The 26401-nt window shown below is 41.5% G+C and overlaps 1 protein-coding gene across 3 annotated transcripts in view; it reads left to right on the plus strand.

The window, feature by feature from the left end:
• CLPB (ClpB family mitochondrial disaggregase) overlaps positions 1-26401 on the plus strand; it is a 140975-nt gene that overhangs the window by 41110 nt on the left and 73464 nt on the right. For 2 of the 3 annotated variants that reach the window (XM_069469295.1, XM_069469296.1), the window contains one exon: positions 11373-11476. In XM_069469295.1, the coding sequence (XP_069325396.1) occupies positions 11373-11476 (104 nt within the window). Of the gene's footprint in view, positions 1-11372; positions 11477-17589; positions 17683-26401 lie in introns of all 3 variants that reach the window. The other variant, XM_069469294.1, reaches the window with a different exon arrangement.

Here is a 26401-nt window from a genome sequence, read left to right on the forward strand (position 1 = left end):
TTCAGGTGGGAGAAGGCTGGGCAGGGCAGGGACAGTTGCCTTCCACCTTTTTCCCCCACTTCCCATCAAATGAAATAATGACTTCATTTATTCATCTTTCATTTATTTATTCATGCACTCATTTAGAAAACACCTATGACCGCTTACTGTGATCCCAGTACGGGGCAAAGAGCTGGTAAATAAGGTTGATTCATGACCCTTGCCCGATAGTCTAGTGGGAAAGGCACATAAAAATAAACAAGCAATCTTGATACAATATGTTGAGGGTTACAGACCGTGGGGGCAAGTACAGGGTGCTGTGCAAACAAAGAGGAAGGACATGGACCCAGGCTGGGAGTCAGAGAAAGCTCAGTTGAGTTGGTGATGGTGTCACCAAGGAAGGAGCCCTGAAAGTGAATGAGCACTAACCAGTTGAAGCAAGAGGCAGCAAAAGGAATGACATCTTTGATGGCCTTCGGTGTACTTCAGCGAGTTGTTTTCACTGGGTCCTTAATTCTTCAGCCCCCAAGGTCGCTAAATCAGATAGGAATTAGAAGTTCTATAATTGAGAGACTCCCTGGAAGGAATTAACTTTTGGAACAAATGGTCAAATTCAATTAATATATAAATAGAAGCGGAAAGGGGATCAACCCTTTAAAAAAAATCATCTGCTACATTGCTGCATGCATATCCAGCCTGTCGCTTCTAATTGCTGCATCGAGTTTCATAGTGGGTGGCTACCACATTTAACTTAACCATTCCCCTAGTGATGGACACTTGATTGCCTGTAACTCTCTACTGCCACAGAATGCTGTGATGAATAATTTCCTGTGTTGCCCTTTATGGACCTACATAAAAATCCCTCTGGGAATTATGTCCTCAGGAGCAGAAGTGCTGGGTCATGGGGTAAGGTGCTTTAGTTTGATAAGGTACTATACACAAGATTGGTTTCCAGAGTGGCCGTACCAGTCTGTACCCTGACAGTGCACAAAGAGTCCCAGATCCCCACGTCTTCACCAACACTTGCCGTTTTTCAGCTTTCTAACTTTTGTCAATATGTTGAATTTAAAATGATACCTCATTGTTATTTTAGTTTGCATTTCTATAATAACAAATGAGCTTGAGGATCTCCTCATATACTTAATAATAATCTTTTTTTTTTGGTTTCCTCCTCTGGGAATTGGCTCTTCATATCCTTGCCTCATTTTTCTGTTGGGCCTTCTGATCCTAGCATTTCTATTAAAACCTGAGTTGAGGGCAGCTGTGGTGGCTCACGTCTGTAATCCTAGCACTTTGGGAGGCCAAAGCAGGAGGATCACTTGAGGCCAGCAGTTCAAGACCAGCCTGAGCAACATAGCTAGACCCCATCTCTACAAAAAGTAGAAAAAATGGCCAGGCATCATGGTAGTACATGATGGTAGTCCCAGCTACTCAGGAGGCTGAGGCAAGAGGATCACTTGAGCCCAGGAGTTTGAGGTTACAGTGAGCTATGATCACACCATTGCACTCTAGCCTGGGTGACAGAGTGAAACTCCGTTTAAAAAGAAAAAGAGAAAGAAAAACCTGAGTTGAGACAAAGTGTTCCTACAGCCTGTTAGCTACCTGAGTATAGGGAAGTGAGGGGCAATATAGCACACTTCTTGTGCTACAGACGTTCTCTGCTTCCCCAAATTAGTAAGGGAAATAGGCTATCTAGAGGTTATCTCTAGTCTTCGAGGTTGGTACTGGCATTGGTAGGCATATCTTTCCACAGACCACCAGAGGCCAAATCTGGAGCTGGCTGAGAGAACTGCTGATATTCTTAAGCCTTGTCCAGTGAGCACCTGTGGAGTAATTCCTTTGAGTGGAGATGTGTCCTATTGAGTGGAATGGTATGCTCTGCCTACTTTAGTCCAGCCTAAGATCATGAAGGCCTAGCCTTAGATCTCAGCCCATTTGGTACTGGCTACTCAAATTTAAGGCAGTAATACCTAAACCCAGCCTACAACATGGCAGCCAGTGTGCTAGCACCAGAAGAAAGGAAAGATTCCAGTTGTCATTTGCTGGATCACCTCTAATAGTGATGCCTGCCTTCTTTTGTGCCATCAGATTCTGTTCTTATTGTTCACCTTGTACTCCACGTGTCAGCCAGGTGGGCTGACTCACCATCTCCTATGCAAGTCATCTTCTCCAAATATAGTTTTGAATTTCTGCTTCAGCCGAAAACAAAAGAGGCAGAAATCACTTCATTTTCAACATCTCATTACTGCTGCTCCTGGATGCTGTTTCTTTTGCCTTGCCTTAACTTCTGGTACCAGTGTACCTTGGTTTCTGGCTACTTACTTGGTTTATAATTTACTGTTCACTGCATCCTCTACTCTTTGACCTCTGACCTGGCTTTTGACTTTCTGACTGTCTGCCTGGTATCTGGCCCTTGATTCTGTTTTGACTGTGGACTTGGCACTCCCTAGTCCTGGCCTACTGCTGAGCCTGTTTTCATCATCCTTGCCTTAGTTTTCTCTAACCTGGCTACCCTACTTCTGCCCTGCTGGAAGCCATATTTCCACTGAGGTTCTTTCTTTGATCAAAGCTTGTGGTGAACCATACTCATATAGCCCTCTAGTCTGATTTGGCTGGCTTCTCCAAAAAAGGCCTGACCCCTTTGGAGCTCTTGGTTAGATGCTTTATGAGAATGTGAAGGCTGTCATACGAAAGCCAGCTAGCCATCTGGCAAGGTATTTGGTGCCAGCCTTGGCCACTGAGCAGCCACAGTTTCTTTAGTCCTATCTATGCCCCACAGTGATGCTGCTGCCATTTTGAGTTTTATTAAAAGTGAAGGGAATCGTCTCTCAGGTTGCAGGATGAGTCACTATCTTGGATGCTTACCCTCCTTGGCCTCCAAGTTTGTGAAGTGAATTGCCCATTTCCTTTGATTGAGTTAGTAGCCCCAGGGCCAGTCCTAGTCAGTCTTCTCTCCACATCCTGTCAGACCACTGTCTGCCCTCCAGGACCAAGGGCAGCATACGTGGTTGCTTGGACACGTCCTGCAGCCTGCAAATTGGACAGATGGGATCAATACTCCTGAACCTGGAGAGGCCCAGGTAGCGCAGTTAGAGACACTAGCTGCCTAGAGGGACAGCCTGCCATGGGAGGGGATGTGATTGAATGGTGATTGGACACAGCATCTAAGGATTAACCAAATTATGTCCCTTTGAGTTTACATTGACAAACCTTTCTCACATGTCATCTAGTTGCAGAATATCGAAGAGCTGCCTTCTTAACACAGGGCTATGCCAGCATGAGTCGTGGGTGTGGTCAGGTATAGATCTAGTGCCCACCACAGCCCAGATTCATGTTTTTATTGCTAAAATTATATAGACAAAGGGAAGAGAGCTTTCATTTGTGGAGCTTTTTTTATGTGCCAGGCACTATGGAGTTTTGTGTACTTATCTCATAACCTACAAGGGAGCCATCATTTTCTCCATTTTTCTGGTAAGGAAATGGAGCCTCAGAGGTGTAGTAACTGGTCCAAGATCACGTAATCAGTAAGTAATAGAGCTTTGATTTGAACCTAGGTCTCTCTTTGCTTGTTATAAAATGCCATGCTGTCTTCCCAATTTAAATGTCTTAGTTCATACTTCTCTTGACTTCCCTACAGCCCAACCACAGGGTCAGGTACATGGTAATAATAACTAATGTTTGTTGAGTAGTTATTATGTGTCAGACGCTGTCCTAAGCAACTTTATATGCATTAACACAGCCAAAGGACCTAGATACTCTTATTATCCCTGATAATCACTGAGGTTGCAAAATGATGATTTTCTAATTTCATCATTCCTTTTACAGTTATTTTCATTCTACAGTAAGGAAGAGCTTTCTCTTCTCCATTTACTTATTATTTTCAATGTAGACTTCAGTATGGAATCTTATTTTACTCAATGAGTTATAATTATATATAATTGTAATCCATTACTGTCATTATTCATTTTGATGCTCAGATTGTTTCAGATTTTACAGCCAGTTTTCTTAACCTCTGTGCCATACTACCTCTCTATGACATACTATTTTGCACTGCCATCAGTTAGTTTGCCTATCTATGTCAGCCTTTTTGTACCCTCTTGGCTTTTAACCTTCTGGGAACCAGGAAGACTGATGCCAATCTTAATCCAAATTCTGTATAAACTAAGAGTAAATAGTTTCTGAGTGAAAACCTGACAGATTCTACTATGAATTAAATATATGAGTTTTAGACAAGGATTTTTAGCTGCTTAGAGACTCTTCTCATTTCTCTTTGAGCTCTTAATCCATATTTTGGATAAATTACCTTTGAAAGGTAATTTTTAAAATCCTTTTAGATAAGGTGAGTAGACACAAAAGACTCAACTATTAATATATTAGATCAAATGTAGAAGAATCTTAGCTTCGTGGGAAATAGATTCTGGGTTTTGACTTAGCTGTAAGGACTGTGTGTGTGTGTGTGTGTGTGTGTGTGTGTGTAAGTTAGTGAAATTCATTCATTCATTTCAGCAAATAATTGAGCCAGGTACTGTTCCTGTTGAAGGTAATGAAATTCAAACCAGGTAATGTGTAGAAAACCATCAACACTACTGGTTACAAATACTAAAAAACTAACAAGGAAGTGAAAACAAACTATAGTTTGGTGTTTTAATAGTTGTGATAATTAGAGAAATTTGTTTGAAATGCTTACCATTTATGCCTTAAAAACGTTAATAGTTTTGAAGATCAGTAAGGAAAAGATAGACATACAAAGAGAAAAATGGGAAGGACATGAATAAGGGATTCAGAAAGAAAGAAATACACTGACTGTTAAACATATTTTTCAAAAAATTCAACCTCTCTAGTAATCAAAGAAATGCAAGTTAAGTAAGTATGATTCCATTTTCTGTTCTTCAGATTAGAGAAAGAAAAAAAAACCCAACCTATTGTTTTACAACAAGGGATTGGTTAAAGGATGGAATAGTCTTATAGTGGAATACTGTGTATCCATTAATAACAATGTTGTAGACAAATATGTAATACATGGAAGGGGTTGTGTGTGTTTAGAGAGAAAGTTTGTATATGGTCCCATTTTTGGAAATAAAAATATGTACATATTCATTACAGAAACTGGAAAGATACATGTTCTAAGACATATTATGCTTGTTGGTTATCTATATTTTCTGATTTTTTTATAGCAAACATGAGCCCTTTAATATTAGAGGGGAAAAAAAGCATTAATGGGAACATTACATAATGGAAGAAGAAGGGAAGCTAACATGTATGGAGCACTTCCTAGGTCAAACACTGTCTAATTTAACCTCACAGTGACCATTTGGAGCCCTTGCTTCTGGTCACACTCCCTCTAGTCCATTCTCACACAGCCACTGGAGTGAGTTTTCTAATTGCAAAGGTTGGAAAGAAACACACCAATCTCTAGATCATAGTTAATCTTGGAATTTAGGTTAAGGAGATGGATATAAGAGGAGACTTTCATTTTTTAATTTAATATTTCAATATAGTGTGATTTTTTTCTAAGTACGTATATCTTTTGTAGTGGGTAGGAAAGCATGTATGATCATGTCACTTCCTCTTTAAATCCTTCAGTAGCTTACCTCATCTACCACTGTTCTTTCCCTTACACTCTGGACTCCCTCTCTGTCCTTTTTCAGGCAAAGAATTCTGCCCTCTTGCCTCCAGGATTTATCAGGTACTCCTACTTTACCATCACAGATTTGGCTACTTAGCCTTCCAGTCTTAAATACCATTTCCTCTGGGAGGCCTTTCTTTTGTGGTAAGAACATTTAAAATCTACTCTCTCAGCAATTTTCAAGAATACAACACATTATTATTAACTATAGTCACCATATACAATAGAGCTCTTTAACTTATTCCTCCTGTCTAACTGAAATTTCATATACTTTGACCAACATCTCCCCCTCCCCACCAGCCCCTGGTAACCACAATTCTACTCTCTACCTCTATGAGTTTGATTTTTTTAGATTTCACGTGTGAGTGAGATCATGCAGTATTTGTTTTTCTGTGCCTGGCTTATTTCACTTAACATAATATCCTCCAGGTTCATCTATGTTATTGCACATGACAGAATTTCCTTCTTTTTAAAGGTTGAATAGTATTCCATTGTGTATATATAAAACACTTTATTCATCTGTTGATAGGCATTTAGGCTGATTCCATTTCTTGACTATTGTGAATAATGCTGCAATGAACATGAGAATCCATATATCTCTTTGACATTACTCATTTCATTTCCTACGTATATATACACCTAGTAGTGGAATTACTGGATCATATGGTAGTTCTATTTTTAATTTTCTGAAGAACTTTCATACTATTTTCCATAATGACTCTACTAATTTACATTCTCACCATGTGCAAGGATTCCCTTTTCTCCATGTCTTCACCAACACTTATCTTTCGACTTTTTAACAGCCATTCAAACAGGTGTGAGGTGATATCTCTGTGGTTTTAAATTTCCCTGATGGTTAGTGATACTGAGCATTTTTTCATGTACCTTTTGACCATTTGTATATCCTCTTCTGAGAAACGTTTATTCAGGTCTTTGGTCCATTTTTGATTGGGTTATTTCTTTTCTTGCTATTGAGCTGCTTGAGTTTCTTATATATTTTGGACATTAACCCCTTATCAGATGTATGGATTATAAATATTTTCTCCAATTTCTTAGGTCTTTGCTTCATTCTGTTGATTATTTCCTTTGCTGTGCAAAAACTTTTTAGTTTGATGTAATCCCATTTGTCTAGTTTTGCTTTTATTGCCTGTGCTTTTGGGGTCATATCCAAAAAAAATCATTGCCCAGACAAGTGTCATGGAGCTTTTCTCCTGTGTTTTCTTGTAGTAGTTTTATACTTGGAGGTCTTATGGCTTAACTAAGTCTTTAGTCCATTTTGAGTTGATTTTTGTATATAGTGTGAGTTCAGGGTCTAATTTATTCTGCATGTAGACACTCAGTTTTCTCAGCATCATTTATTGATGAGACTCTCCTTTGCCCATTGTGTGTTCTAGGCACCTTTGTCAAAAATTGATTCACCATAAATGTGTAGATTTATTTCTGAGTGCTCTATTCTGCTCCCTTGGTCTCTGTGTCTGTTTTTATGCCAGTACCATGTTGTTGTTTTTGTTGTTTTTAATTTTAGTTGTCCAGATAATTTCTTTCTATTTTTTTGGCAGAGACAGGGTCTCGCTGTTGCTCAGGCTGGTCTCGAACTCCTGAGCTCAAACAGTCCGCCCGCCTCGGCTTCCCAGAGTGCTAGGATTACAGGCGTGAGCCACTGCGCCCGGCCCACGTTGTTTTGATTACTACAGCTTCGTGGTATATTTTGAAATCAGGTAGTGTAATGCCTCCAGTTTTGTTTTTTTTGCTCAAGATTGCTTTGGCTATTCAGGGTCTTTTGTGGTTCCATGCAAATTTAAGGATTGTCTATTTCTATAAAAAATGTTATTGGAATTTTGATAGGGATTGCATTGAATCTGTAGATCAGTTTGGGTAATATGGACATTTTAACAGTATGAATTCTTCCAATCAGTGAGCACTAGATATATTTCCATTTATCTGTGTCTTCTTCAGTTTCTTTCTTCAGTGTTTTATAGTTTTCAGTGTATAGGTCTTTCATCTCCTGGGTTAAATTTATTCCTAAGTATTTCATTTTTTTCTTTTGTAGCTATTATAAATGGGATTGTTTTCTTGATTTCTCTTTTGGATTGTTGGTTGTTAGTGTGTAGAAATGCTACTCATTTTTGTATGTTGATTTTGTGTCCTGCAACTTTACTGAATTCACCTACTGGTTCTAACAGATTTTTTTTTGGCGGGGTGTAGTCTTTAGATTGAGCTCATTTTGTCTGCAAACAGAACAATATAAATTCTTCTTTTCCAATTTGGATGCCTTTTATTTCTTTCTCTTGCCCAATTGCTCTGACTAGGACTTCCAGTACTGTGTTGAATAGACGTGAAAAGACCATGCATCTGTGTCTTGTTCCCCAAAAGCTTTCAACCTTTGAGTATGATGTTAGCTGTGAATTTGTCATATATGGCTTTTGTTGTTTTGAGATACATTCCTTCAATATCCAATTTGTTGAGAGTTTTTATCATGAGAGGAAGTTGAATTTTGTCAAATGCTTTTTCTGCATCTATTGAGATGATCATATGATTTTTGTTCTTCATTCTGTTAATGTGGTGTATCACATTTCTAGATTTGTGTACATTGAACCATCTTACATCTCAGAGATAAATCCCAGTTGATCATAGTGAATGATCCTTTTAATGTGCTGTTGAATCAGTTCAGTAGTATTTTGTTGGGGATTTTTGCATCTCTGTTCATCAGGAATATTTGCCTGTAATTTTGTTTTCTTATAGTGTCCTTGTCTGGCTTTGGTGTGAGGGTAATGCTAGCCTTGTAAAATAAATTTGAAAGTATTTCTTCTCATTCAGTTTTTTGGAAAAGTTTAAGAAGGATTGGTATTAGTTCTTTAAGTGTTTAGTAGAATTCAGCAGTGAAGCCATCAGGCTTTTCTTTGATGGGAGACTTTTTATTACTGGTTTAATCTCCTTATTCATTACTGGTCTGTTCAGACTTTTATTTCTTCATGATTCAGTCTTGGTAGGTTTTATGTGTGAGGAATTTATCAGTTTCTTGTAGGTTATCCAATTTGTTGGTATATAATTATTCATAGTAGACTCTTACAATCTTTTGTATTATATTTCTCTTTAGTTTTAGTTGTAATGTCTCCTCTTATTTCTTCTGATTTTATTTATTTGAGTCTTATTTTTAGTTTAGCTAACGGTCTGTCAATTTTATTCATCTTTTCAAAAAACCAACTCTCAGTTTTGTTGACCTTTTTTGCTGTTTTGCTAGTCTCTATTTTATTTATTTTTGCTCTGATCTTTATTATTTTCTTCCTTCTACCAACTTTGGGCTTAGTTTGTTCATCTCTTTTTAGTTCCTGGAGGAGTAATGTGAGATTGTTTGAGATCTTTCTTCTTTTTTGATGAAGGCATTTATTGTTATAAATTTCCTTTGTAGAACTGCTTTTGCTGCATCCTGTAAGTTTTGGTATATTGTGTGTCCATTTTCATTTCTCTCAAGATATCTTTAAATTTCCCCTTTAACTTCTTAATTGACCCATTGATTGTTCAAGAGCATGTTGTTTAATTTCCATGTACTTGTGAATTTTCTGAAATTCCTCTTGTTGATTTCTAGTTTTACCATTGTGGTCAGAAAAGATACTTGATATGATTTGAGTCTTTAAATTTGTTGAGACTTGTTTTATGGCATAACGTATGATCTGTCTTGGAAAATGTTCCATGTGTACTTAAGAAGAATGTGTGTTCTGCTGCTGTCGGATAGGATGTTCTGTATATGTCCATTTAGTCTAAAGTGTAGTTTAAGTCAGATGTTTCTTTATTGATTGGATAAGGATTGAATCTGGATGATATAACTATTGCTGAAAGTGGGGTATGGAAGTCCGCAACCATTACTGTATTACAGTGTATCTCTCCATTCAGATCTTTTAACAGTTGCTTTATATATTTAGGTGCTGTGATGTTAGGTGCATATGTATATACAATTGTTATATTCTCTTGAGGAATTGACTCCTTTATTATTATTTTTATTTTAAATTAAAAAAAATTTATTATAATTTGCTTCCATTTCCTGGTGACCACAGGGGTGGGCTGGAGCCTGTATCTGCAGGGGTCAGCCGGAAGCCTGAGTGTACAGTGGCTGACCTTGTGCTGGCATAGGCCTTTAGCCTGAATCTGCAGGGGCCATCCAGGTGCTAGGATTGGCCTGGAGCCTGAGTCCATAGGGACTGGTCTGGTGCTAGAGCAGACCTGGAGCCTCAGTTTATGGAGGCTAGGCCTGGTCCTGGATCAACAGGGGCTGGCCTGGAACCTGGATATGCAGGAATGATCCTGGACCCTCAGTCCATGGGGGCCTGGCACTGGCATCTATTGGAGTGGGCCTAGACCCTGAGTCTGTTGGAGCAGCCTGGACCCTCGATCTGCTGGAGTGTGAGGCTGCAGAAATTGACCTGGGATTGGGCAGGCCTGGAGCCTATGTCTATAGGTACTAGTCTGGTGCCTGAGGCCAAGAGTACTGACCTGGTGCTGGACAGGGCAGAAGCTCTGGGCTTTGTGAATGTACTTGGCTCCAGGCTGTTCTGGAACCTGGGGGTGAGAGGTACCTAAAAGCTGGGTCCACTGGTGCAAGCCTGGTGACTAATGTTTTGGTGGCTGGGGTGGGTCTGGATATTGAATCTGCAAGGCAGGTCTGGAGCCTGAATCTGTGGGGGCTGGCTTGGTGTTAGGGTGGGCCTGTGATCACTGGGGCTGGCCTGTTACTGGGGCCAGAATGTGGGTCTGCTAAGGTCAGCCTGGCCATGGGATGGACCCAGAGACCAAGTATGCCAGGCAGACCTGGACCCTGGGGCTGTGGAATCCAGCCTGGCACCAGGGCAGGCCTAGAGGCTCAGTCTAAGGGGGCCTGCCTAGCACTGAGTTTTACTGGATCAGAGGCAAAGTGCAGTGCTCACTTCTCTTTCCTTCCCCTACACAGAGGGTATCTCTCTCCACACTGTACTGCCTGGAGTTGGGAAGGGGTGACATGGGAAATGTAAAACTGTCCTTCCTATCTTCTTCAGTATGTTTTTTTCTTTGTTTCTGTGATATGCCCAGGTGCTATAATCTCTCACCTGGTTTACTTAGCTCTTGTAAAGGTATTTTTGTATGTGACTAGTTGTTCAAATTGATGTTTCTGAGGGGGAGCAAGTACTGGAAAGTCATATGCCATCATCTTGCTGATGTCCTACTGGAAAGCCTTTCTTTTTTTTATTTTTTGACTTTAAATGAATTTATTCTTGTTGTCATGTTGCTTTACTTGTTTTTTGTTGTTGTTGTTGTTTGTTTTTTCAAAATACTAAGGGAGGGAAGGCCTTTCTTGATCCCCTCCCTTGTTCTCTTACTGCACATGGTATTTCTCCCATCACAACTTGACACATTTTGCTGTAACTGTATCCTTAATTGTCCTTCCCAGCAGACTGGTCACAGTTGCATGAGGACACAGACCTCAGCACCCAGAACAGTGACTAGAACATGGCAGGCATTTGATAAGTAATTGTTGAATAAACAGTTTTTATTTATAGTTGTGGAAACTGGGCCTTAGAAGGGTGTTAAGTAACTTGTCTGAAGCCTCTCCGCTGATAAGTTTCAGAGCTTGCTTTTCTACCCCTTGTCTTTTATACTCCCAGAGTTCATGTTCTTTCCACTGTATCACTCAAATGAGCAGAGACAGATCCAATCCCCAAACATGCTTTTGGATCTGGGTTTCTCCCTCCTGGGCCTTTCCTGCTTTTGACACTTCTGTCTTTCTGATTTCTTCCAGTGTGGTTCAGGTCTTGCTTGCTGCTGGGGCTGACCCAAACCTTGGAGACGATTTCAGTAGTGTTTACAAGACTGCCAAGGAACAGGGAGTCCATTCTTTGGAAGGTAAGCATGGGCTACCCTGCTGCTCTGGGAGCTCTCCTTCTGTGACTTCCATGTAACCTTGCTCTGTGCCAGCTCTACCAGCAACTCTGAGTGAGAGCCTGCCAGTTTCTTATCTCTGGGGATTCATGAGTAACTCAAAGCACTTGGAACACCTGCCCTTCACAGTAGCTCTGGCTCTATAATTTATGTCGCTTCAAAAGTCTAGGGGAAGGAAATAGAGGCCTGATTTCATGACTTAATTGGAGGTGGGGGGCACATTTCAACTGGTATTCTCCTGAAAGTACCTTGGCCTAGGGAGCCTCAGATGAGTGGACAAGGGGGCACGTTTCAATAAAATAATTAAGGCAACTGCATGGAATGTGGATTTGTTCCTGCAGACTTACCCTGCCCCATCCCTGCCTCAGAACTAGAAAACAGTCTCCCTGGTTTCTTGAGCCTCAGAAGTCCCTAAATACTACCCTGAATACTGCATTTTCCCCCTCCTGTATGTGAAGTGCAATCCTGTCTCTGCGACTGGCCCCTCAACTTACAGTATGATCCGAGACCAATAGTGGGCCTTCTCTGTGCCTTGATGTCTATGCTTGTAAAATGGAGTCGTCATCCATGCCTCCTGTGGGATTTTGTGTGGGTGGTTGTTTAAACTTTAGAAGAAAGAAGTGGTATGCATCTGTATCAGTGCTTGGTCGTGTGTCTGTTAGAGGGTACCAGGGCAAGTCAGTCTGTGTTGCCTCTGGTGAATAGTTCTTTCAAAGTGGAGTTGGGAAAAAGGCAGGCTGCAGACCAGAAATGAGCATTTTACATTTGAGTTTTTGTTTCTTCAGACTGTCCCCACTGGCCTGCCTATTGTCTTGGATCACTCACAGAGATTGAGATTTCCAGCAACAGGGCAGCTGAGCAGTGGCTGCTTTAGTGTTGGCAGTGATGCCAGGAGGACAGACAGCCTTGTTGACTGCCTGAGGGTCAGAGCATTGACCCTGGGGGAGATTCAGCCAAGGGGAGCAATGCACACAGTCCTCAGACCTGTCAGTGAGGCTACCAGACTGACATGGTACGTCGTAGCCCAGAGCAGAGGTGTTACTGCAGCTCCAGGGAGAAGGTTTCTCAAATCAGTGGTGTTAGGGCATTACTGCCCAGGTGAAGTATGAAGTTGTCCTCTCCCTGCCCCTCCACCTCTCTAAACCTGGTCCTTCTGTCAAGGCGCCATTTTTGAGGCTAGAGCTCCACAAAGGCTTCGCTGTCCTTGGCAATAATGGCAGCCTGCCCTCAGCTGCTTTTTCGAATGTTCTCTAACTTTTGGCCTCTTCTGGTTATTTGAACTTTCATCTGCCCATATGTCTTTTCTCTCCTTCTCAGCTGACAGTTGCCTGTATAGGCCGTGACCTATGCCTCCTTAGATTCCCCACTGACCCAGAGGAGTTGTGTTCACTTTATGTTTCAAACAGAGGAGAATTTCATGAGTACCAAATTTGCCCTGTATTTGTGGCCTGATATATGGGGATTCAGCTTATGAGACATTCTCTCCTCACTCAAACACAGCATCTCAACCCTCAGCTCTGTCTTCAGTTCAGGTGTTCTCACCAAGAAGCAAGAAGGAGCATTTGCAGAGAGGGCAGGGCCAGGTATGTGGGAGGGGATTCTTTTGAGCGCCTTCTCATCTGCTCTCAGGATCCTGGCAGTGCTCAGTAAACATTTTTGATTTCACAGACTCTCAGAGCTAGGAAGCCATCTAGTTTAACTTCTGCTGTCACAGCGGTCTCCACCACATATATCACCACACGCATTCAAATTTTATAGCTTTGTGTTTTAATGGTTCCCTCCAGGTTGATACTCATATTCAACATTCTAGATCAGTGGTCAGCAAACCTTCTGGAAAGAGCCAGATGATAAACATTTTAAGCTTTGTGGGCTGATTGGTCTTGGCTGTGACTGCTTAGCTTGGCCATTGTAGTACAGAAACAGCCATAGACAACGCACAAACAAATGGGCATGCATGTATTTCACTAAAACTTTATTTATTAAAATACACAGCAGGCTGGATTTGGCTCATAGGCTATAGTTTGCCAACCCTGTTCTACATAATTTCTTTTCTCTTTTTCATTATTTTTTTCTTTCCATTTTTATTTTTTATTTTTTGGGGTGGTTAACCTCTGAATTATTTTTAACTCTTATGCCAACAGCCAGCTACTACATTCTAGGTAGGTAGGTAGATATACAGACAGACAACAAAAATATTGGAAGAGGCTATCATGTCCCTCATGAAATAAAGATAAAAATATTAACTATCTCTTCTTACTGTGTATGCCCTATAAATTTAGTAAATAGGCTTTTTGTGGATTCACTTATTTATTCAAAAGTATTTATTGATCACATTTCTATGTACCAGGTAGTGTTTTAGGCACTGGTGAGTTATTTAAGATTCCCTGCCATCAGGTACTTTATTTGATTACAATGTTTATAAGGACTCTATTAAATACAGAGTCCTAGAGCACATGATCAGGACAATTTTGATGCATTATTCACTGTTCACAACTGTAATTCCACAAAATTTCATTCTTTTTTATCCTCCATTTCTCCATTTCATCCATAAAATTTTAAGAAATTTTCTTAGATTTCTTCTAAAATAAAAATGTATTTAGCATTTGTCTTATTTTCTTGCTCAGTAACCCTTTCCAAAAAGGAAATTAGGTTATTCTGGCATGTTAATGTCTTGGTCTTAGTACCAAGACCCCAGTATCCAGAAATTACCTAAGTGTTTAAGAACTGTCAGAAAAAATAACATTTTAGAATTTTATCAGGAATCATTGATAAATTTGCTCTCTATAGCTGCAAGATCTACCTATCTCTAGGTAGGTAGATTCTAGACTACCTTTGTCTGCCATAGTTTTCTGGCAGCTCATCTTATTTCTGAATGTATTGGTTTGGATGTGCTCTGTTCTCTGATGTTGTGTGCTTTGCTTTCTGACTTTGGTACCTGGATAGTGACAGTACTTTAGAATCGTCTCAGGGCTTTTCTCTCTCCTTACCATTCTAAGCCTTTAGCTTCTTCTTAACCATGTTTTCCTTTCCTTTTTCCATTTAAGGATACCTCATTCTTTTACTCATTCAACCAATATTTATCGACTGCCAATTGTATGCAAGGCACTGTACCCAGCTCTGGCTCATTCTCATTGAAGCAGACAGAACAAAAGAATCCTGTGGTTCTCTTTTGTTTGGATTGGATTGCCTTTTTCATGGAAAGTGACCTGACTTGTGGGAATATGTGAGGAAAGTACAGTAGAATAAAAAACTAACCCCCCTTGCCCTGAGTATGTCTAGGCAAATTCACGGGAAAGTCACAAGCTCAGGAAAGGTGGGCCATCATTCACTACTGGACTCTAGAGTCAGTGCCAAAGTCCATCAAGTCCGCTAAATTTCTAGTAGATATTTCTGTGGGCTTTGGCCTGCACTTAGTACTGAAGGAAGGTGGTGAGTTGTGGTTTGTGACCTTGGCAAGATCTCCCAAAACTCCAGTAATACCTCCCTTTGTTTACCTTACCAGTATTGTCGTGAAGATCAAGAGATAAAATATGCAATGTGTGAATTGTAAAATGCTCTACAGTTGTAATTGCTTATTAGTTTCACTTATTTATGATTCAGCTTGTATTCAGCTTGTCAGGCACTCTGCCAGATACTGGGATTATATAAATGAATATACATGGTCTAGCCCCTCAACAGTGCCGCCAGTCAATTACAAAGACATGCCTATGAAGAAGGAATCGCAGTACAGAGTGATAAATGCAGAGGTAGTGTACAAAGTATGTTGGCAGCGCTGATAAAGGTAGTGATGAGCTCTGCTTGAGAGGAGAGCAGACTGGTATCTGGGAAGTGTCACAGCATAAGTGAGTTTGAATTGGGTCTTAAAGATGAGTTGGAGATTGCCAGGCAGGCTAAGAAGGATGGCCTTTCCAGGCAGAGGGAACAACACATGCAGAGACACAGGTTGGAGGTTGAGGGGTGATGACAGTTGGAATCATCTGCCACAGTGTTGAGGAAAACAACAAGACATAAGGCTGGAGGGGAAGAAGGTTATGTGTAGGAAGGACCTTGTTCTATGGAGTTCTATGGCGTTCATACTATATTCTGAAGACCATTAAAGGATTTTAAACAGGGGATTGTTAAATTCACATTTGCATTTTAAATGGACATTCTGACAGGGTGGAAGAGGAATCAAAGGGGAGAGATTAATAAGGGTTCTTGATCTTTTTCAGACAGTGGACCCCTTTGGGAATCTGATGAGAAGCTACGCTCCTTTCCCCTAGAATGCACTTTATATTTCCAGGGATTCTTAAAGGTGATCTTTAGGAATGGATAAAATGGATATTGGAAAAATATTAGGAGGAGGTTGGATTTTCAGTGGATTGTGAGAATTAATGCAAAAGGAGGCACTTACGGTGACACCTTAGTTTCTGATTTGGGTCAACCGTTGGTTGCATGGGTTTGGAGCTCAAAGAAGTAGTCTGACAGGAGATAGGGATTTAGGAGTCACCAGTATTTGCTTGGGAATCAAAACAATGGATATGACTGAGATTGTCCAAGGGGAGGATTTATAGTGAAGAAGTGGAAGGACAAGTCCCTTACTCAGGGAGACCAGCATTTAAGGTGTGAGCAGGGAAGAGGATCCAGGCAAGGAAACTAAAAGGTATCAGAGACACTTTCTGTCTGCTCAGAACAGACACAGCTTAGGGAGGAAAGAAACTTCTTTGCCCTCCTTGCTGAGACTTTGTCATCAGTTACCCCATTCCTAGTGAAACCCTTTTCCTGTTTTATATATGAGCATTGTTCCTCAGCAAGAAGCCTGCTCACCTGGGTACATTACAGTGTCTTCTACTCTTTCAAGGTTGGTGTTTCTGGGTAGACAGCAGTCTTGCTGGTGTAGGTGACTCAAGGATGGTTGGTATGGAAATCTTGTTGGACTGATTGTTCTTTCCATTCTCTCCAGCCCTTAGAGTGGCATCTTCAGAAGCCCTGTGGTGTCCTGGAGAAAGGCTGGGCTTCAGTGCCAGCCATCTGAATGGTTCATCTAAGCTCTGTCACTTACTAGATGTGTGATCTTGAGCAAGTGATTTAAAGTTCCTGAATTTCAATTTTCACATCAGTAACATAGGGATAACAATACCCATCTTATAGGGTTATTAGGATTAGAGATAATCTTATATATGTAAAGCACAGTGACATTTAATGAAGAATTCCTCTATGGAGGTGGGTTTTGGCTCAGTGTAAAGTAGGAAATCTACCTAGGAGGTATTGAGTAACTCAACACTCAAGGGGAACTAATAGGCTGAATGTCTGCCTACCAGGGATTCTGTAAAGGGGATTCTTGCCTGGGTCATTGGATTATCTGGTCTCCCAGGTCCCTGTCAGCTATGTGACTTCTAAGGTTCTAGAAGCTCTAGGCTCACCATCAGAGCAAGTAATGTTCTTCGAAGAAGTAGGGTTGAGTTGGCCTTTGGAAGGTAAAGAAGAGGGGAAGAAAGGAAAGATAATTCTAAGCAGGGGACACAGCCTGAGCAGAGGCACACAGATGGGGCAAATGTGGAGGGGAGCATGGAGTCATAGCTGTTCCTCTGCTGATTCACTCCCTGATCTTGACCACATTCCATTCAGTGCCTTGAGCCCCACCCATGCCCACTCCAGGAGAGTTCTACTTGTGGCTGGCTGATGGGTGGTGGGCCCTAATCCTCAAGTGGAGGAGGCAATAAATTAGTGGTAACAGTAAACAAGTCACTCAGCCGCTGGCTGCTTGTAACTGTTATAAACATTGGGTGTCTGGGGCTGTCAGAAATGCAGGCGAGCACTCTGAGTGCCTTTCATATGTACAATTAAAACAATAAAACACGGCAGAAACGTGGCCAGAGCAGGCCATTAATCAGCTTCTCTTCTCAGCTCCAAGTGGCAGCTAAATAAAGATGAGTCGTGCGGAAGCTGGATTGGCACAGGGCCCTTCTGGGGGTAGAGGCTTACTAAGCTAGACCCGTCAGGGCCAACCCCCCCAGCCCAAATGCCCCCTTCCCACAGCTTCAGGGGCTATAGGTCCTGGCCTGCTCCAGCTGACCTCCCCATCTCTGTGTCTTCAGATGGGGGACAGGACGGTGCAAGCTGGCTCATCACAAACCAGTGTACAAGTGCCCTGGAGTTCAGGAGATGGCTAGGACTCCCCACTGGCGATAGTGGAACTGCTGTCTATGATATTTCTCCCCTTCCCCCGGACATGCCAACTATCTCATATATTCAGTACAGGTTAACCACCCAGCACCCACTGTGTGCCCAGCCCTACCCAGGCATAGCAGAAAGACTGTATGTCCTTGGAGAGTATAAATTCAGATGAGAACAATAAAGCTCCCAAAGAAATAAGAATCTCCTAGAGAGCTAGTTAAAACACAGATTCCTGGGCCCCACCCTCAGAGATTCTGATTGAGTAGGTGTGGGTTGGGACCAGAGATACTGCATTTCTAACAGGCTCCCACCAGGCTCCCTGCTCTTTGAGTAGCATGATCTAGACTATAGGTGTTTGTTGAGGTCTTGTGCTTGAACTATATAAAAAACTCATCTGGGCCTTCACTTCCCTAGAGGAGACCTTATTTTGCCACTTTCAGTTTTATTCCTCAAGAGGCTGCGTGCTTAAGCCATGGTGTTATGGGTGTGCAGAACACTTAATAGCTGTGACACCTGGAGCAATTTTTTGCACCTTACTTGTAAAATAAAGATTATTGGGAGAGTTAGAGGTAGTATATTTATCCCTAACCTAAAACGTAGAAGGAATTCCATTACTGTAAACTTCTGTTTCTATGTCATCATCCTCATCATACTGTTATGGAACTTCATTCAGAGTCTTTGACATAGCCTTCCAAATGCTTTTCTGTGCTAACAAACTATTATCCTCAAAGAGCCAGACACTATTTAGAGTTCGAGGAATGGCTTAGCTATCACCTAACTGTGTGGCCTTGGGCAATTCTTTTCTCTCTCTGAGCTTGATTTTCTCATCTGTAGAGAATAATATTTGCTATACAATATTCTTATTATGAGGCTCAAATTGAAGTACTTATGAAAGCTCTTGAGAAAATACAAGGCATCATCCAAATGTAAGGTGCTAGCAAGAACAGTAATTAGTAATAATAAAGGTTGAAGACATTACCAAGACACTATTTGACAAGGGTCCAGTTGGAGGTACAGATGACAAGGACTGTCAGAGCTCAGAGAAGAGAATTTCTGGCTGAAGCAGTCGAGAAAATAAAATGGTCATTTTATTTTGAGCCTCAAAATATACTGTTTTAGATAGCTGTGTGGAGGGCTGGTAGGTCAGTGCAGTTGTGTGTAAGTAGAGAGGGGCTGTGCTATGTCCAAAACATTCAGAGGTGGGAAACAGCAAATTATAGAACATGTTAGGGTGAAGCATCCATGCATCAGAAGATTCATTTTAGAAAGTGATGAGCAGTAAAGATGTAGCATTAGTAAACAAGGGCCAGATCAAGACACTTGGACTTTATCCTTTAGACAGAGAGGAGCCTTGAAGGTCTAGAGGAGAGAACACTGCAGGAACTGATTCATTGCAGCATGGAGAAGCAGGGGGAGGTGTTAATGAGATGACAATGGTGATGATAGCCCCAGCAGTAGCAGGTGACATTTATTGATACTTACTATGTATTCACAAAAACCCTATGATATAGGCACTAAAGGAAACTAAGGCAGAGCGATGAAGCCAGATACCAGCGGAACTGTCTCCTGCTCTTGAATAGAACCCAGCGACTATATCAGCTTGTGTGGTGTCCCACACCTAGTCAGCTTAGAACCTCTGGCCTGTCCAAAGGCTTGGGAATCTGCCAGGCCAAAAGCTGTTTGGGCAAGTTATTATTTTTAGTAATGTCCCTGCTTCTTTTTCATCCTTCTCCAGGCTCACTTAGAGCCTTGTCACACTCCAGGGCAGTGGTTCTACATGTCATTTCTCAGCAATACTGGCCACCATAGAGTCACCCGGATGGACAAGTGCACTGTCACTTCATCAAGCATTTTGGCCAACTGCAAGATTAAATGTATCAACCAGTTCAGTTAATTGTTTCTACCCTTTTAGCCCTCCAAATATGTGTGTGTGTGTGTGTGTGTGTGTGTGTGCGCGCGCGCGCGCGCACACGCGTGTGTATCTCCTAGGAGAGGGAGATAGACTAGTTGACATGTTTTATTAAAAAAAATAAATTTGATGCATTTATAAAAATAAGAAAATGGGATGGGGTGGCAAAGAACTAGTCTTGTGATTTTTAACTGATTTACATATTTTGTGTATAAATATTTTTTCATCAAAAGTTCCAAATCAGGGATGGGTCCCACACACTACACAAAATATATTAGAGACATTTATATGGATAGCAGGAAGGGAGACAGAGGGCTGAAATTTTCCAGGCACCCAGTGATTGATGGGGGCTGAGGCTCCCCCTGACGCTTTATTGAGTTTCCGATGATTATCTCTCGCTGAGACATTTTTTACAGATGACGGTCGAGCTGTCACAATGGACCATGGGGGAAAAAAACCCAACAATAATAACACTTTAATCTTTTTACTGCACTGCTCCCTAGTATCTCAGATTCATCTTCCCTGACGCACGCAGTTCATTATTCTGCCCCTCCCTGGATGGGAAATAAAGGAAAATAAATATATATGTAGACACACTTACCCACATACATACACACACATACACACACAGAGTATATAAAAGAGACCACCTCAGAACCAGAGAGGGGCAGAATTTATTGTTCTTTTTGCAAGTGTTGAGCTTTATTAGTAGAAATGCTGGGTTGGCTTGGAATTGGCTATTAATTACAGCATTTTGTATTTGTTTTTTATTGCGAGTTTTTAACATCTTGAAGAAAAGGCAGAGGAGAGGCAAGCAGGTGTAGAAACGGGGAACGCAGAGGGACCAAGTTTGACCAACCAAGTATCATAGCTGGCCAAGAGGCAAAGAAGGCAGGCTCCTTCCTCTTGCTGCCAGCCCTGCCCTAGAGGATCCCTAGAGCTGAGAGAATACTGCTTTGGTTAGGACAGGGTGTAGAAAGGAGTAGGATGCAGGGGAGCTCAGGATAATTATAGGACAAATCGAAGGTAATCTAGACAGTTGTGAGCAGGTCACTACTCTGTTAGGAGAGGTGGGAAGTAGAGGAGGTTCAAACAGAGTTATGATGGGTCTCTAGATAACAGAGTAGCAGATTCTTAAGAGTCGCCGTACCTTTTGAATTTGGTGATATGAAGGTTCTGTGTAAAAGGAGGGGTCCTGAGCCAGAGAGGATGATGCCACATTGACTGTCTCAGGTCACAGGCAGAGTCAACAACCTGTCTTCTTCAAGTTCTCTGCCAGCCTTCCCTTTCAAGGAGGTGAGAGAAGGTGGACTATGGGAAGGCTGCCCTTGATGTGCCTCCAGTAGAGTAAGTGCTGACCCAGTCTTCTTTTTAATTCTGAGCCGCCGTGCAACATACACCAGGATGGGGTGGTAATGAGGTAAGCAGGGTTCTGTTCCTAAGGAGAAAGTTTCCAATCCACAGGCAGAAAGTAAGGTATCTGTGAGAACCATGTTCAAGCAGGGGCTTGTCCTCTAGCCATAGGCCAGCCTAGGTGACCATGAGTGCCTTCTCTGTATAAAGAATAAAGAGATCTAGAAGACACAATGTCTGTCCTTCAGTAACCTATTTCCTGTTTGGGGAAACAAGCTTAACATAAGAATTCTAGAAAAAAATGTTGGAAAAACTCTGTACAGACATGAGCCTAGGCAAAGAATTTATGAATAAGACCCCAAAAGCAATCACAGCAACAACAAAAATGAATAAACAGGACCTGATCAAATTAAAAAGTTTCTGCACAGCCAAGGAAACTATCATTGGAGCGAATAGACAACCTACAGAATGGGAGAAAATATTCACATGCTACACATCCATTCACTTTATATCAAGAATCTGCCATGTTCAAGAGTATACACATGAAACAATCTGAGAACACACAAGAGGAAAAGGAAAATCAACTAATTTGATGTAAACTAGACATTACTAGAACACATAGAGGAAAGGGAGATCAGTGAAAATCAGGCTGCTTGAGTTGTAAAGTGTGCAGAAAATGTAGAGAAATAAAAGAAGGCATAATGAAGCCATGTAATCCCATGGAGAAAAAGAATATGTGCCTTGGAGTTGAACCATCCAACTTTTGGTCATTGACTACCACTGTGACTTTAAACAAGTTACAAAACTTCACAAAGGCTCAGTTTCTTCATTTATCAAATAGGAATAATAATATAACAGCCTACTATAGTTCTTGTGAGGAGAATAGTTGTAAAGTTACTGGTACAGAACGTAGGCATATAGTAAATGTTCAATAAATTGAAGCCATTATTTTCTTTCTATTCTAAGAGTTATATAGTTATCTGAGTATTGGAGGAAGACTTTTAGTCTTGGCATATTAGCATTCAGGACTCACCTGTGACCCTCTGCTGAGTATGAAATGGGCCCCTTGCAATGAGCCTGACTTATTCTTCAGTGTTAGTGTTAGAGGTGATTCTGGCCAGAGTTGGGATGGCATCAGGAAGAGGAAAGGGCACAATAATAAATTTATTATCATTCATTGAGTCCTTACTGCATGCCAGGCAATATGCTCAGCTCCTTAGATATATTTTTGAGCATAACAAGCTTGATTGAGATTTAATTCACATACTATACAATTTACCATTTAGAGTGTATCATTCAATAGTTTATAGTATATTCATAAGAGTTGTGCAATCATCACTGCGATCAATTTTAGAACATTTTTATCACCCCATAAAGATACCTCATATTCATTATTGGTCATTCTGCATTTCCTATCAACTACCCCCATCCCCTGACAACCAGTAATCTATTTTCTGTCTCCACAGATTTGCTTAATCTGGACATTAAATATAAATATAAATGGAATCATAGAACATGGGTTTTTTTGTGACTATCTTTCACTTAGCATAATGTTTCATCCATGTTGTAGCATGTATCAGTACTTCATTACTTTTTATGGTTGAATAATATTCTATCCTATCTATATACCACATTTTGTTTATCCCTTTATCATTTGAGTGGCATTTAGGTTGTTTCCACTTTTGGCTATTATGAATAATGCTGCTATGAATATTTGTGTACAAGTGTTTTTGTGGACATAGTGTTTTCAGTTTTCTTGGGTATACATCCAGGGGTAGACTTTCTGGGTCTCTGTGTTTTTAACTTTTTGAGGAACTGACAGACTGTTTTCCAAAGCAACTACACCATTTAACATCCCACCAGCCATGTATGAAGCTTCCAATTTCTCTACATCCTTACTCTAACACTTACTATTGTCTGTCAGTTTTTTTATTATAGTCATCCCAGTGGGTGTGAAGTGGTATCTCATTGTAGGTTTGATTTGCAGTTCCCTAATGGCCAGTGATATTGAGCATCTGTGCATATGCTTTTGGGTCATTTGTATATTTTATTTGGAGAAATGTCTATTCAGATCCTTTGTCCGTTTTTTAAGGTGGGTTTTCCATTGAATCTTGTGAGGTAGGTGATGTTATCTGTTTTGCAGATGAAGAAACTGAATCTCAGAGATCTTAAGTATTTTGATCAAAGTTATACAGTGACTTTTGCTTTCCAGTCTGACTGACTCCAACCCTTGTATTCTTTCTAATACATGGTGCTGCCCACTGAGGATTCATGGTAGGATTACCAGAGTCGTCTCATGGGGGCCTTGACCAGCAGGAAGGGAGCAGAGAAGGGAGAAGTAGAAAATCTGTTTGGAAAAATTAACTGGGGCCAGATAGGAGGGGCCTCTGAATGTCAATAGGAGAATGTGGATGTACTGCAGGTTCCAGGACAGGGAGGACATGGTAACTTAAAAATTGCCATTTCCTAAGTGCAGATTGTTTCCTCTGCCCCATACTATACCACATCACCTTCACAGCAACCCAATTAATGGGCATTAATGTCCCCATTTTACCAGTGAGAAATTTGAGGTCCAGGAGATAATTTTCAAAGTCACGAGGATTAGGATCCAGGTCTCTCAGACTCAAAATTCTGAATTCTTTCGTCTCAGAGATACTCTTTAAAAGAGAGACTATTCTAATATCATTTGTATTATTTACAAGCTCTTGAGAGCAGGTCTCATTCTTTATCCCTATGGCCCAGCCCATGGATAGTGCTTGATGTTTGGTGGATGAATGAAGGTATAGGCTAGAGTAGGTGGTATAGAAGGACCTAATTCCAACTGGGATTTTTTTTGGGGGGGGGGTGGGGAGAGGTGGTGGTATGAATGAGGTATTGAGTGGGGGTCTCATCCCAAGATGTGTTGCCTTGAGATCTTTACTCTAACTTTCCAAACATGGGATTTGGGAAGAGCATTCTGGTGCCCAGGCATCCTTGGCCTCCCTGGAGCTGGACCGTGCAGATGGAAAGTGGGTTTGGCCAGCCTTGTGTCTTTCTTATGTTCTTCACAAGAGCATTAGGGTGGGAAGGACCCTCAGAGATCATCTAATCTATTGCTTCTCATGGTGTTCTCTGAGGAACAATGCAGTGGGCTTTTTAAATGTGCATTCCCAGGCCCTGCCTATCGAATCTGAACAGCTGAAGTGGGGGCCTGGGAAACAACATTTTTTGACCAATTGCCCAAGTGATTCTGTCCACAGTAAAGCTTGAGAACGACTAATGCCGAAAAACTAATCTAAAACCAGAGAACTTGGGGACACAGAGGGGTTGAGCCACACATACCAAGTTAGTGAAAGGGCCAGTTTCTTATCTCCTGGTCTATTGTTCTTGCTGATCCCCATGCAGCTTAATTTGTTAACAGAAACTATTACGTACCCATAGCTTTCAGGATAAAGTCCAAACCCCTCTCAGGATCAGTCCTCTGCCTGCCTGGACACCTCATCTCTGCCCACTGCTTCACCTGCCTTAACTCTGCATTCCAGGTTCACTGAAGTGCTCCCAATTTCTTGAATGGACAGAGAATGCAGTCTTAACCCCCTGGCCTTTGCAAATGCCACTTCCTCTCCTGGAATGCCCTTCTTCTCACTCCACCTCGCAGGCTCCCCCTTGTCCTCAGGATGGTTCTTCTGGGAGACTCTTTGCCAATCCATTTTACATTACCCATCTTTGCTTCCATCAGACATGTGGTCTGTCTCATAGCACTTACTATACTGTAGGTGCTCGGTAATGGTGGTTGATAGGTGGATGGATGAAGGCTCATGTGAGCTCCTGCCTAAGCTACATGAAAGCAGCATATTGAAATGATGCTATATGGAATACAGAAAATGTTATGAACTAGTTACTGTCATCCATGGGGAGCCTAGGATCTAAGTGAGGAGTCAGAACAAAAGGGAAAATTTAACACAAGAAAGCATTATAAGCAGAGTTGTACGGCAATAAATAATTAACTGCTAAATGGCTATATATGGTCAACTTTACAGGCATTCAGGGTAGAGGAGGACTTGAATTGGGTTTTAAAGAACAGGTAGGATTTGGAGAGAGAGGAGAGTCTTCCAGGCTATGTAAGGGAATGAAGGGCCTTGCCAGGGCTGGGCTCATGTTGACCCAGCACAGAGAATCTCCCTCTTGCCCCAACCCTTGGTTGAAGACAAGTGCAAGAGGCAGAACTAATAGCACCAGTGGAGGTTAGGGAGGCAGCCTGCTGATCCTGGCAGTAGGATGGATGTCTTTAAAGTTACAGTGAGGCTTTGATGAGGTAGTGTATTAAAAACACTTACCATAAAAGGTCCCCATTTCTCTCTAATATTAATAGTATGAATTCCCAAAAGAAAATTAATTGGAATACACTTTATGCTGAAGCTCTCCATACTTTTTCTGGTTTGAATGGTGGTAGAAAGGATGAAGTAGAATGAGAGGTGGTAGAATGAGATGAAGTAACTCATCCAAGTTGAGAAATCTGAGACCTCTCTGGTGGGTCTCAGACAACTCCTGCACACATACACATTGTATTAATAGATTGAGCTCCTGAGCAGTGGCAGGAGGGGGCATGTGCTCTGATTCTGACTGTAGTGCTATGATGCCTCAGCAGGGTCTTATCTGTGTAGAGGGTGAGAGGCCAGAGGCTTCTTGCTAGAGACTCTTGATAAGAAATTAGCTTAGTCCCTGAGCTTCAGGTCAGATCAGCTGACCCTGAGTTATGTGAGACCTGAGCCTGTGGGCACTGGCAGAAGCTGTACAGAATGGAAGACAGAGCAGAGGCCTTGGAGCCGGGGAGGCTTAGGGTCTAGTCGTAGTCTACCACTGACTAGCAGTGCAAGTTGGGCAAGCCACCTAGCCCCTTTAAGCCCCTGTTTCCTCATCTGTTCAATAGAGATAATAGTACTTGACCTCTCTGCCGTACATGGGTTGTCATGAGGGTGAGGGAATGAATGATCACCTTGAAGTGCCCTCTGAGCCATAAAACACTGTACACATGTAAGGGGTTATTCTTGTGTTTGTCATATTAGTCATAGAGGTCCCCTCTCATGAAGACATGCTCACATCTTTAAAGGCAAGGGCACTGCTAGACACTCCATAACATTAGATGACACTGGCTCCTGGAGTGGCCAGTAAAGGCTGAGCCTGAGGGAGAGGGACTCACAGCTAGGGTTACCTTTCCCCTGCACAAATGAGCAGTAAATACAGCTTTTGTTATCTGGAGACCACTCAGCTTGCCTCTTTTTTCAAAATTTCCCCCAATAGACTTAGCAATATGAGGACAGGATCAACATCTGAGTCATCTGTGTGTCCCTGGTACCTAACCCATGGGAGAAAGCAGCACTTATAAATGTTTATAGTAATGTTTTTAAAAACCTATTATTAGATTTGATTCTCATAATAGTTAAATATTCAGTGTTCCTCAAATTACTGCTTATCATACATACCCATTTTAC

The sequence above is a fragment of the Eulemur rufifrons genome, chromosome 6, assembly GCF_041146395.1.
Source record: "Eulemur rufifrons isolate Redbay chromosome 6, OSU_ERuf_1, whole genome shotgun sequence".
Classification (NCBI taxonomy): domain Eukaryota; kingdom Metazoa; phylum Chordata; class Mammalia; order Primates; family Lemuridae; genus Eulemur; species Eulemur rufifrons.